The 11,857-nt window shown below is 53.2% G+C and overlaps 1 protein-coding gene across 1 annotated transcript; it reads right to left on the bottom strand.

The window, feature by feature from the left end:
• Positions 1–4,761: 4,761 nt before the first annotated feature.
• Positions 4,762–11,504, bottom strand: SLC22A6 (solute carrier family 22 member 6). The gene is given in 10 exon segments (XM_058662403.1): positions 4,762–4,924; positions 5,141–5,380; positions 6,391–6,499; positions 6,629–6,843; positions 7,831–7,946; positions 8,101–8,224; positions 8,633–8,801; positions 9,839–9,993; positions 10,257–10,360; positions 11,136–11,504. Coding segments are annotated over 10 exon segments (1,692 nt in total). The 3' UTR covers positions 4,762–4,833.
• Positions 11,505–11,857: the final 353 nt, after the last annotated feature.

Genomic DNA, 11,857 nt, shown 5'->3' with positions numbered 1-11,857 from the left:
CAGGAAGCTGGAGTCAGGAGCTGGAGCTGGGTCACAAACCTTGGTATTCTGATGTAAGCAGCTCAACTGTCATCCTTGCTCCTAGGCTAAATGCCAATCCCATACTCAGGTTTATTTATTTCTATTTGAAAGGCAGATTTTACAGAGAGAGGAGGGACAGATAGGAGAGATCTTCCATTTGCTGGTTCACTGCCCAAATGGCTGCAATGGCTGGAGCTGAGCTGAGCTGAAGTCAGGAGCTAGGAGATTCTCTCAGGTCTGCTATGTGGGTGCAAGGGCCCAAGGACTAGAGCAATGTTCCATTGCTTTCCCAGGCCATAAGCAGGGAGTTGGGTCAAAAGTGGAGCAGCCAGGGCATGAACTGGCATGGTAGGTGTTAGATTATTGTACTATGTTACTGCACTGACCCCAACTTACGGATTAAAAACAGGAATGGTTAAATCAGTGGCTCAGTGACATAATCAAACCCCAGGTCCTTTCCACTTTTTTCCTTGCACATTCTCATTTGGTGCCTTAATCTTTACTCTGACCTTCCCTGAGGATCATAAAATAGCTGTTGTATTAGTCAGAGAGAAGCTACTTAGCAAGAAGGGTTTTTTTTTGGTCTCTTGGTTTTGAAGATTCACAGTTTCAGATCAGATATACTTCATTGGCTCTGTGTTTGCTGGGGCCAGAGGATAGCGACAGTGGGCTGTGTGCAGGGGAAGGACCACACGGTGAACTGGGGAGCATTGAGACCAGGACTAGCCTATGTGGATACTCCTTATAATGCCACCAGGATTTAATCTTGAAGGATCTACCCTAGCAATGCAATCCAATTTCTTCCCAAAAGTCCCACCTTGAGACAACACAGTGGGTTAAGCTGCCAAACTAAATTTGTTAACTATTCATATTCATCTGTTAAGCATTGTTATAAGATTTTAGGGACCAAGCCTTTAAATGGGCCTTTGGGGGAGCACCCATACCCATATCTCAACCCTCCCAGCTGCTATACTTGCAGATTCAAAGTCATCTGCTACCTAAGCCTGAGCCTGCAGCCCGTCAGGTCCTCACAGGCTGCTTGGTTTCTTCTATGGGTGTAGCCGACACGGCTCTGGCTCCCAGGATGTGGGTTTCTCCAATAGGAGAAGCAGTGGAACTCACCAGAACTGGCCCTAAAAATGGGCTCTCAAGTCCCTCCAGCGGATGACTACAGAGACGTGCACTGTAGTCAGCTAGTGTCCCATTTGGCTCCAGGACGGCACCTGAGCCAGATGCAGACAGCCACCTCTCAAGAGAACATCACAGGGTTTTCCTGAAAGGTGCCATGGGAGTAGCAGAGCACAGCGAACCCATGCCTTCTCTCAAGCAGTTCACAATTTTCAAGTATCTGAGGAGGGTTTAGCAGAGAGGATATTAGGAGTCTTAAATTTAAATGCCTCAGAGGGCAGGCAGATAATATACCCTGAGAATCTGAGGGTGCAAGACAGCAGGGAGCGGTGGGAACTGAGGTGACACAGACATTACAAACCTATGACCACCAAAAATACAGTGCAGGGGAAAGGGACTGTTTGTGGCGCCCCCTGCAGGAATCTTGGAACAGCGAAGTATGTCAATTAATTATTGCTGCTGTTAACAAATCGCCACCAACTTGGTAGGTTAACACAGTAAGCAAATCTGTTTTCTTACAATTTTTGCACAGGGGTGGGGGAGGCGGGTGGGTAGAGCTTAGAATCTACATGCTGGCTGGGCCACATTCCTTCTGGGGGCTTTAAGAAAAATCTGTCTCTCTGACTTTCTCAGCCTTCAGAGTTAATTGCATTTCTTGGCTTATAGACCCCTTCCCTTGTATTGTAACTCCCTGCTGCTTGCTGCTCCCTGCTAACCACCCACTCTTTTTTTTTAAAGTGCCAAATGTATTTATTTGGTGGTTGACAATGATCAGAAGTTATTTTATTTGACGTTTATGGTCTCTGTCTTGATTCTTTGTTGCTGGTCCATCCTTGCATCTGTCCAACTTCTTGCTTCTGTTATCACATGTTTGCCCACTCTGACCACCTGTCTGTCTCTCTCAATATTTATTTTTATTTATTTGAAAGACAGAATTAAAGAAAAAGAAAGATGTGTCATATGATAGCTCACTTCCCAAATGGTTGCAATGGCTGGGGCTGGGTGGCCAGGACTTGGAGTAGAACTCCAGTGTGAGAGACTGGCATTGCAGGCAACAGCTCAGGCAGCTGCATCACCACACCTGCTCCGTGTGCCTCTCTTGTGAAAACTGTTGTACTCTCATCAGGGTATTTCTCTAGCCTCCCTAGCTTAACCACCACTGTGACATTTCTCTTGCCATTCTCAAGATCTACCACATGGTGTGAAAATTTAATTTCAGCTCCTGGGAATGGGGAGAGGAGGAGCCAAAAGGAGGAGCTGGCAGTGAACTGGAGCCTAGGGTGATGGGGTGGAGACCTGGGAAGGCAGCCTCTGCTGGGTACTGTCTCAGCACCAGGTAGTTGAAGATTCCCCTGAGTGTGCCACCCTGGCCAGGAAACTGAAGGTTGCCGTGAAGGTTGTGCCAAGCGAGGCATAGCTTCTGGGGTCACTGGGATAAAGCATGACAAAACCACAACTCAGGTTCAGGGTCACGACTAGAGCACAGGAACCAAGCCCATGGTCTGAGGTGGGAGTGGCGGGGTGGGAGTAAAATCACAAGTTAGTCCCAATCCAAAAATCTTAAATACCACATGTTTGCCTTAATTTAAGATGATATGATGTTATATACAACATGTTATGTTATGTATGTTATATGTTGTGTATAAACTAAAATTGAAATGTCAATGAGGTGGTCACAGAAGGTGGTTAAGAACTCGCATTTACTTTTAACGTATTGGTTACTCAATACTATGTCAATTAATTCCATAATGATGTAAATTTTTGCTGATGGTATGTTGGAGCTTTTAATTGATCGGGATGCTACTCTGCTGGCTCTGTCTTCAGACCAGAGAGGGTATACCTAAGAAGCCATTGAACTTGACTGGACAATAAGATGCTGGACTCTATGTTTGGTATACGCTTGCAATGGGGGAATCTCAACTGAACTTGAACTGTGGTTATGCAACAAGGTGGAGGAATCCACCATGGTGGGAGGGTTTGGGGATGGGTGGGGAGAATCCAAGTACCTATGAAACTGTGTCACATCATACAATGTAATTAATGAAATAATAATAAATAAATCACAAGCTAGTCACAAGGTGGAAAAGCAGGAGGAAGGCAGAGCTCTATTTGGTCAAGCAGGAGGTCCCAGGCAAGGAGCTAGGGAATGGATTCTGAGCGGTCAGCACCTAGGAAGTTGTACCAGTGGGGGAAGCCAAAAGAGCAGCCTGGGGTCGGCTCTGGGCAGCCTTGTTGAGGTTGAGGCAGATGTGAGTGTAGGGATGAGGGACTTGCAGGAGGACCCAGTGCATGTCGGAGCTGCTGGCATGGTGTGCAAACAAGGGTGAGGTGAATTGCCAGTCTCAAGACCCCATATCTGCAGAAGCGGGGCTAGGCCCAAGTGTTCCTGTTCCAGGCTGGTGATACTGTTCCAGGTGTCCCTTGAGGGTCAGCCATGGGGGCAGCGCTGGCTGAGTATCACAGAAGGGGTGAGGCTGATGGCCCTCTAGCCTTGTGGGTCCGCAATGGCCTGGAGGTTTTCGGGGTGTCATGTGAGGTGATCTGGATGATGGCAAGTTCAGCCCTGTCCTGATTGGGCCCCACAGGTCCCTGCTGTGGTCTCTTTTCTCAGCACCTTGGGGTTTCTGTAGGGGCTCTGCCGGTCACCTCCCCTCTTCAGTCTGCCCTGGTCTCAACCTGAGCCCCAGGGTCCCACCTGGAAGGCAGGGTGTACAGCTCGAGGCACGAGTGGGGAGTGGGGCGCTGTTCCTGGGGATGAAGGGGTGAGAGGCCGAGTGGGCAGCAGGCCGTAGGGTATGTGCTCTTGGGCAAGCTCCGCTGAGCCAGCCCACAACAGCAATGCATTGTGGGGTTGGGAAGTGCACACAGGGTTGCACTGTCCTGCACCACCTTTGCAGATGGCGTCCCCAGACTGCTGGTCTTGTCTTGACCGCACCCCGTACACTGCTCTCCACCCCTTTTTTCCTAGTTCCTCCCCTGTTCTCCTGCCCTCCAGCCCCTTCTCCTCCTTTCTTTTCGACTCAGGACAGTGTCCAGCAGGTGAGTGGCATTCAGTGCGGGCTCTCCCTGGCTGTATTCTGTACGCCTCCTTCCCAGATCTCTTCAATCAGTCTCTGACCCTCATGCAGGAAGAGCTGAGGAAGTGCAGCAGAAGGACCAGGTGACAGCCAGCCCCAGAGTGTAGATGGACAACCAGAGGACTCCAGCGTTTACATCCTGCGCAAGAAACATCAGCTTCCGGAAATCACAGGCGTCCCGCAGAGGGGAGGAGGAGCCAGAAGCGAAGCCTTTGATTGGCTGCTTACGTTTCAGTCCCTTGTCAGTTTCTGGTCCAACATGGAAGGGATGGGGTACCAGGTATTTACACCTTACAGAGGAGAGGGAGAGAGAAGGCTGGGAAGGTGGGTGGCAGAGGGGGCCGAGATCGGTGCTGGCTTGGGTTTGTGAAGACCTAGGACTAGAGGGTGGGGCTGAACCGGTAGCACTGAGATGCTACACACAGCCTTTCCACAGGGTGGTCTTGGCGGGATTTTATTTAGGGTGGGTGAACCTTGGCGAGGTGCTCCCTGAGCCACAGCCCCACACGTAAGCCCCCATAGCCTCCCTTGGGCTCCTTGGGTGGGTGGCTAGGGGTCTGCAGGACTTGCACTCCCTGGAGGGCTCAGAAGGGTCCCTCCTCCGTCTTCAGAGTCCGTTCTTCTCCTGTGCTGAGGCCTGGAGAGGGACCATCTGCTTCAGCTGCTCCTGCTGCTGCTGCTTTGGTTTTCCTCTCCTCCTAGTGGGCGGCAGAACGGTAGTATTGTGGATATGTAGCCGGCAGGCCTAGTTGGGAGTCAGGGGCCTTCCCAGGGACCTCCACCGCGCCATCCCCAGCCACCTGCTGTCTGCTGGGACTGTCTAGGAGCCCAGGAAGGAGGACTCACAGTTGACTGGGCACCAAGGGCTCTGGTCAGGAGCCTTCTCTGGGTGTCCACTTTGGCTGTGTGCCCCGGGGTAAGTCCTGGCTGCTCTCTGGCTGGGGGCCTACCTGTCCTCCAGGTCCTGTACAGTGTCCGGCAGCGGCTGTCCCAGGGTCTCTGGTAGGAGGGCAGTGGCGGCACTGGCGGCCACAGGAACCGCGCCGTAGATGAAGAGAGGCAGGGAGGGGTAGAGCTCGGAGGTCATGCTCACCAAGGGGCTCACGATGCTGCCCACTCTGGCCATTGTGCTGCCCATGCCCAGGCCTGTCTGCCTGTGGGGCTCAGGAGGGGTGTGTGTGGGTTAGTTTGGCTAGAAGACTGAGGCGCCACAGGGCAATTCAGTCCTGGCCCCAGGTCACCCCCGGTGTGCTCCCACTGATGCATTTGGTGAGAAAACCTGTTTGGTATTGGTTTTGATGATTTTTTTTTTCTAAAAGGGAAGTTGAGCAGGGTTCTGGGTAGAGAATGGGGGAGTTCTGAGATTGATTGCTGTGTGGGCCTGGGCAAGTCCCTTTCCATCTCTGGGCCTCAGTGGCTTGGTTCTCAAGTCACCCGGACTTTTGAATTACAGTTGCCCCAGCCCCACACAGGCCTCTCAGATTAGGGCCTCCAAGGGAGGAAACTGTAGTCCACATGCTAAAACTTCTGAGGAATGATCACACGTGTAAGGTGGGAATATGATAGTACATACCTCACTGCCACATCATCAAGGATTGAATAGTTAGTAGTGGTGAAAGGTTTCAGATGGCGCCGAGCACATCCTAAGTGCTCTATTCTTTTGTTCTTTCCCCCCCGAGAACTCACAGGAGCACAGGACCTCTCTGGGTTCCCATTCCATGTGGAGGAAGGAAGCCCATGTGTCTTTGCTGTCCATTGTGACTTTCGCCTCCCAGTTTGAAGTGCGCTTCGTGTCCTCCCCTCAGTGTGGTGACCACAGCCCCTTGTTGGCTACTGTGAAGGAATCTGCCTGCATGTGGGTGCTCTTCTGCTTCCGAAAGCTCCACTTGTTTGGAGGGAGAAGTTGGGTATGGAGGCAGCTCCTACCTTGGTCACGTCTTGCCTCTTAGATGTGTTTTCTGGACTGCCCAGTTAGTGGCTCTTTTTGAGATTTTCTTAGAGGGCAGCCACACCTGTGCCAGCTAAGCCTTGAGGTGTGTACGAGTGGCTATTGTATGTCTTGCAGTGGTGAATTTTCAGAGGGAGTCTTTGGGCTAGAGTGTTCTGAGCTGTTCTCTGGGGTCTGACTCCCTCCCCCCCCCGCCCCACCTTAGCTTCCACTCACCGGATCACCGTGGGGTACACCTCCCCAGTGTACAGGAAGATGCAGTTGAAGGATGAGGCCAGGCAGCCTTTTCCCAGCACAGCAAGGGAGGTCCGGATGATGGACTGGTCTAGGGAGAGAGGAGGGAACAGCAGAGACCTGGGCTTGCAAGAATTGGCTTCCCTCCTTTGTGAGATGTTGGGTAATTTTCAGAGGTGAGGCTGAGTTGGGAGGGGCCTGGATGCTCATGAATGCTTACCCCGGGGTATCACTCCATTCACCAGGATGCAGATGCCGGCCAGTAACAGTGAGGCCAACTGGGCTGGCCGGCGCCCCAGAGTGTTGATGACCAGGAAGCACACAAACTTGGCAGGCAGGTCCACGGCACCAAAAATCACTTGAATTAGGTAGATGCTGACCCCAAAGCCTTGCAAATCCATAACCAGCCCATAGTAGGCAAAGCTGGTGGCAAACCTATTGGGAAAGGGAGAGGGGAGTGGAATGTATTAGGGAGACTTCACAGGAGTGCTGTTTCAAAACAGGGAGCGGTGAGCTGTGTTGCATACCTTGCTTAAGGAGTGAGGATTTTCCTTGGCTAATATTTCTTCAGGCATTTGACTACATATTTAAATTGCATAGTTTGAGTACTGGGGTCTCCTTCTAATACTTTAAAATTTCCAGTCTTCTAATAGCTGTAAGTCCCCAGTGTGTTATGGGATTTTTACTTAGTTGATATGTAAGATTTACATGGTTTCAGTCTTATCTGTTGGTGTTGGACTGAGGGGCGGTGGGTTTTGAGGGCCTGGGAAGAGGCCAGGGACCTGTCCATGGTCCTGGCCTGAATGTTGTGCATCTAAAGACACCAAGAGCTAACAAAAAGAAGCTTTGGTGACTGGGTGGACCCACAGAATGTGTTGTTGGCTTGTTCCTGCTGCTTTGACTGTTTGTGGGGTTTCTGTGGTGGTGGGAAGGAGGATAACACAAGAGAGTGACAGTGGGGAATGTTGCAGAGGGAGTGGGGGAGTCCTGGGTTACATCAACCTTGGACCAAGTGGAGTCGAGTCTCAACCTTGGACCAAGTGGAGTCGAGTCTTAGCCATGTTATTGCCTGTGCCTGTGCTCGTGGCACATACCCTCTGGCCAGCAAAGTTGCCAAATGCTTTGCAAGCCAGAGGGGTCAGTGCCTTCATGGTGTGAGTCTATTGGCTTTAAAGGCCACTGACCCTCCTGTGATATTGCCATATTGTTATGGGGTGATGAAAGGAAGAGATGGGGAGGCTGATGTCCCCTGAGGCCCACGCCTGCTGGGCTTGATATATAGGATTCCTGCTTCTCACAGCAGTTGTACTGCCCTGTGTCCTCTCTCTCTTCTGGCTTCCCTTACCCGTTGCCTCCCTCCCCGGCCAGTCTTTTGTCTCATGGGCTGCCTGCCTGCCTGTCTGTCAGTCTTCTTGGGCCTACCACAGCAAGGAGAGGCAGAGGAAGAGGCGGCGAAGGGTAGGGCAGCGTATCAGCTCCATGGCCGAGGCCTGGCCTTTGCTTGTGGTCATTTCCTTCTGCAGACTCATCCGGAGCACCTGTGGGGTGGGCAGGGATCAGGGACTGGCTTCTCCCAGGGGCTTCTCCTAGCCTAGCATCGACTCAGAGAAGCCTCCTGGCTTCTGGGTCCTGGGTGTGGAGTTTGGGGGTGGAGGGCTGGTGATGTGTTGCAGGAGGTCTCGGGGATCTCACCTCGATACTCAGCTTGGCCCCCTCTTCCTGCTTTTTGTTGATTCGGGCGACTTTCTGCAGGGCCTTCAGGGTGAGGTCCAGCCTTCCAGAACTGGAGTACCAGCGGGCCGACTCAATAAAGAACCTGGAAGCCAGAGGGGTGGGGGTGAGGAGTGACCTTGGTTCTGGTCCACAGGCCTGGGGCAGGGGCTGGGCTTAGCAGGGGGAGTGCAGTGGAAGTGGTCCACTTGCCCAACTTGGTGAACCACACATTTCTCAACTCAGAAGCTCAGCTCTTGGGTGTGAATAGGGGACGAGAGCAAGTGGTCTGGGGTAATGAGGGGAATCCAGAGGACTGCGTTCCCTGGGGAAAGCCTTCTCCCCACAGCCTCAGTTTCCCTATGTGTGCCACTGAGGCAGTAGACTGGGGTTGACTTTTTCTGGTTTTGTGAGGTGGGAGGTTTGTGTAAGGAAGGCTTGGAGAAGGCCTATCCTTTGAAGCCCTCCTGTGACATTGACTCCACCCTGCCACCCCGCCATGGGCACCACGCACCAGGAGTAGATGAAGAAGACGAAAAAGGGCACGGAAACCAACAGCTGCAGGTAACGCCAGTGAGGCACAGCATAGGCCACGCCAGCTAGGAGGAACTGGCCTATACTATAGACGTAGCCGGTCAGGGTGCCCACGTAGGCCCGCGTGTGGATGGGCATCCACTCCACGTCTGTGCAGAGAGTGGGAGACAGGGGTGCCACTAATGAGGCTGCAGAGCAGATAGGGACCCCGCCCTACCACCGGACCTTGCCCTAGGACACAGAAGGAGACTCAGCAAGAGAGGCTGGGGGAGAGAAGACAGGGGAGGCAGGGATTGGAGCGGGCTTAGAATCCTTAGGAACACATCCCTTCCACACTTTTGCTGGCTTTTCTTCCGCTCTGCTAGAACTCCCTTTCCCTGAAGAGCATCTCTTCTGGCCACTCAACAGTAGCCACTGCCCTGATCTTCTTCAGCTTCCAGCTGGATCCCACGCTTGATGGCCAGAGCAGCTTGGAGGAGACATGAACGTGTGAGAGGGACCCCATCTCTGTGTGGTCGGAAGGGGTTGAGCTCGTGTCTGGTGGGATCCTGACTAAGCTCCTGGGACAGGGGCTTGGATTCTTAGACTGGACTTTAGGGCTAGGTTTCTTAGGGGTCCTGTCTTGGTTCCAGTCTCAGGAGAATCTTTGGATTTCTTCCTGGGCTTGAGAGATGACATTAGGGGCCAATCCTTTTCTTTCTCCCCCACCTCAAATCAGGTTCCCCATTTGAGAAATGGAAGGAAGGGGGGATCTTCTGGGGACTGCACTCTGATGGGCCATGGATGGACCCTACTCAGTCCATAAATGAGCTTGCTTCCATGATGCTGTTTTACCCTACATATAGAAATAGGAAAACATTGAAAAAGTGGGATGTTTCACACTGATCAAAGAGGGAAAGAGGAAATCTGACAGCCCCGGCACTCCTGGCTGAGGCTGCAGTGTCTGTGGTGCCTCTGGATGGGATGTGTGGGTCCTTGATACAGTCCTTGATATCCTCTCGCATGACTTAGGGATTTGACAATCTTGCTTCTAAGCTAAGGATCAGGGTGGCAGGGGCCTGAGAAACGTTGCTGTGCGGCCTGGAAGGGCAGTGTCCAGGTAGGGAGGCTGCAAGACAGGCAGGGCTGAGGTGGGGTGGGCTGGGAGAGGAGGCAGCAGAGGGTAGGACAGCTGAGCATCCCTCACTCAGTGTCATGCAGTTGAGGGCAATGCCGGCCATGGCCATGCCCGAGAGGAGCCGAAAGGCACAGTAGACGGTGAAGTTGGGTGAGAAGGCTGCACAGGTTCCTGACACGGCCGTCTGCAGGTAGTTCAAGATCAGCACCTTACGGCGGCCCAACCTGTTAGGAAAAGGAAGATTTGCAACAGGGGCTAGAGGCCTGTGGGGGACCAAGCTGGGCTGGCAGAGGTGTGTGTGCATTGGATGATGCTTTGGGCCAGGGTGGGGGGGGTGGGTTTGAGGACCAGTGAAGCATTATAGGGTTGAGCCATTAGTCCTCAAACCAGCCCTCGCTGGGAATGCCAACCTTTCTCCTAGGCCCCCTGATCACAGTGCAGGAATCTCCAATCCTTGCCTGGCCTCTTAGCCCTGCCCAATACTGACCTGTCTGCCAGGTATCCGAATACCATGGCTCCAATCAGCACTCCTGCCATGTACAAGGACTGGCCCAGCTGGCGTAAGGCCCTGTGAGAGCACACGAGGTCCCACTGTGGGGGGAGGAGGGCAAGGGTCAGGCACACCAAGCCTGGCACAGGCAGCCTTCCACCCTCTTGCAGGCTGGTCCTCTTCAGAGGTTCTCTGCCTCTGCTGGTCACATTGCCCTTTGCTGTTTTGCTCCCTGGCTGGTTCTGGAACTGGGAGCTTTTCTCAGCAGCTCTCACATCTACCACTCGTATCTACTTTTTCTTCCCCCCTTCTTTACCGCCAAGGACCCTTAGTAAATATTATTCTCCCTCTTCCAATCTTGGTCCCTGGAGGTCTTGAGACAGCCTCTGTGTGTGTGTGTGTGTGTGTGTGTGTGTGTGTATGTGTGTGTGTGTGGTACATGCACTCTACATGTGGTGTGTGTGTGCTTAGTATGTGAGTATGTGTGGCATTTGTGTGCCTGTCTGGGTGGGGGGAAGCAGAATCCAGGTGCCAAGTGAAGTGAAGGAGTCCTGGGAATATTGGAGCTAGCAGTTACAATCCCACATTGGGATATCCACATCCCACGTAAGTGCGCCTCAGTACTGGCCTTGGCTTCACTCCTGATCTAGCTTCCTATTAGTGTGCCTGCACCCTTGGAACCAGTGGGTGATGACTCAAGCATTTGGGTGCTTGCCACCCACATGGGAGACCTGGATTGAGTTCCTGGCTCCAGGTTCTGACTTGTGCCAGGCCAGTCACTGTAGGTATTTGGAGGAGTGAATCAGAAAATGGGAATTAGGTCTGTCTGTCTCCTTTTCTCAAATAAAGAAAAAACTGAAACAAAGCAAGGCTCACCTCGGTCACGATGGTGGAGGGGAAGGTGCTGTTGTCATAGATCCACCCATCGATGCAGGGCTCTGTGGTCCCTGTGCTGTTGGCCTCTGTGCCGTCGGCAAAGGGAGGTGTCCCCTGGGGGGAGGTGAAGCGGAGGCAGGACTGAAACCGCCCCTGTGTGTCCTGGGGCAGCCAGGCCTGCAGCCCCCCATCCTGGCTGAGGTTGGCATGGGCAGGCGGGCGGCAGTGGTGGGTGGGGATGGCGGCAGTGAAGTTCTGCAGGGTGTTGTGGGAGGCCATCAGGACCAGCGGGAGCACCACCAGGATGACCTGGATCCGTTGGAAGCGGCCGACGCCCCCCACTTGCTTCAGGAGGTCATTGAAGGCCATGGGGTCAGGCCTGGCCAAGAGGCTGGGAGCTGAGCACCTCCAGTCCCGGGAACTCTGTCTGCCGGGTGCTGTTGGCCCTGGGAGCGGGCGCTGCTGCTTCTGCAGCAGAGGTGCGCCTGGAGCTGAGTCTGAGCCGGCTCAGTGGGGGCACTGCAGCCTGGCCGCGGCCCCTCCTTCTCCCCCAGCTCCCTGCTCTCTCCCTCCCTTTCCCTTGCAGCCTCCCCTTGTGTTGGGGGGTCGACACTGCTCAGTCCTCAGGGTCTGCTGTGGCCTTGACCCTTACATGAGCCGTTTTTAATTCTTGGCCTGGAGAGAATGAGTTAAAGTGTGACTTAGTAGCAGAAGGATTAACC

This window comes from Ochotona princeps, chromosome 4, assembly GCF_030435755.1.
Source record: "Ochotona princeps isolate mOchPri1 chromosome 4, mOchPri1.hap1, whole genome shotgun sequence".
In the NCBI taxonomy this organism is placed as follows: domain Eukaryota; kingdom Metazoa; phylum Chordata; class Mammalia; order Lagomorpha; family Ochotonidae; genus Ochotona; species Ochotona princeps.
This window is presented reverse-complemented; position numbering and strand designations above follow the sequence as displayed.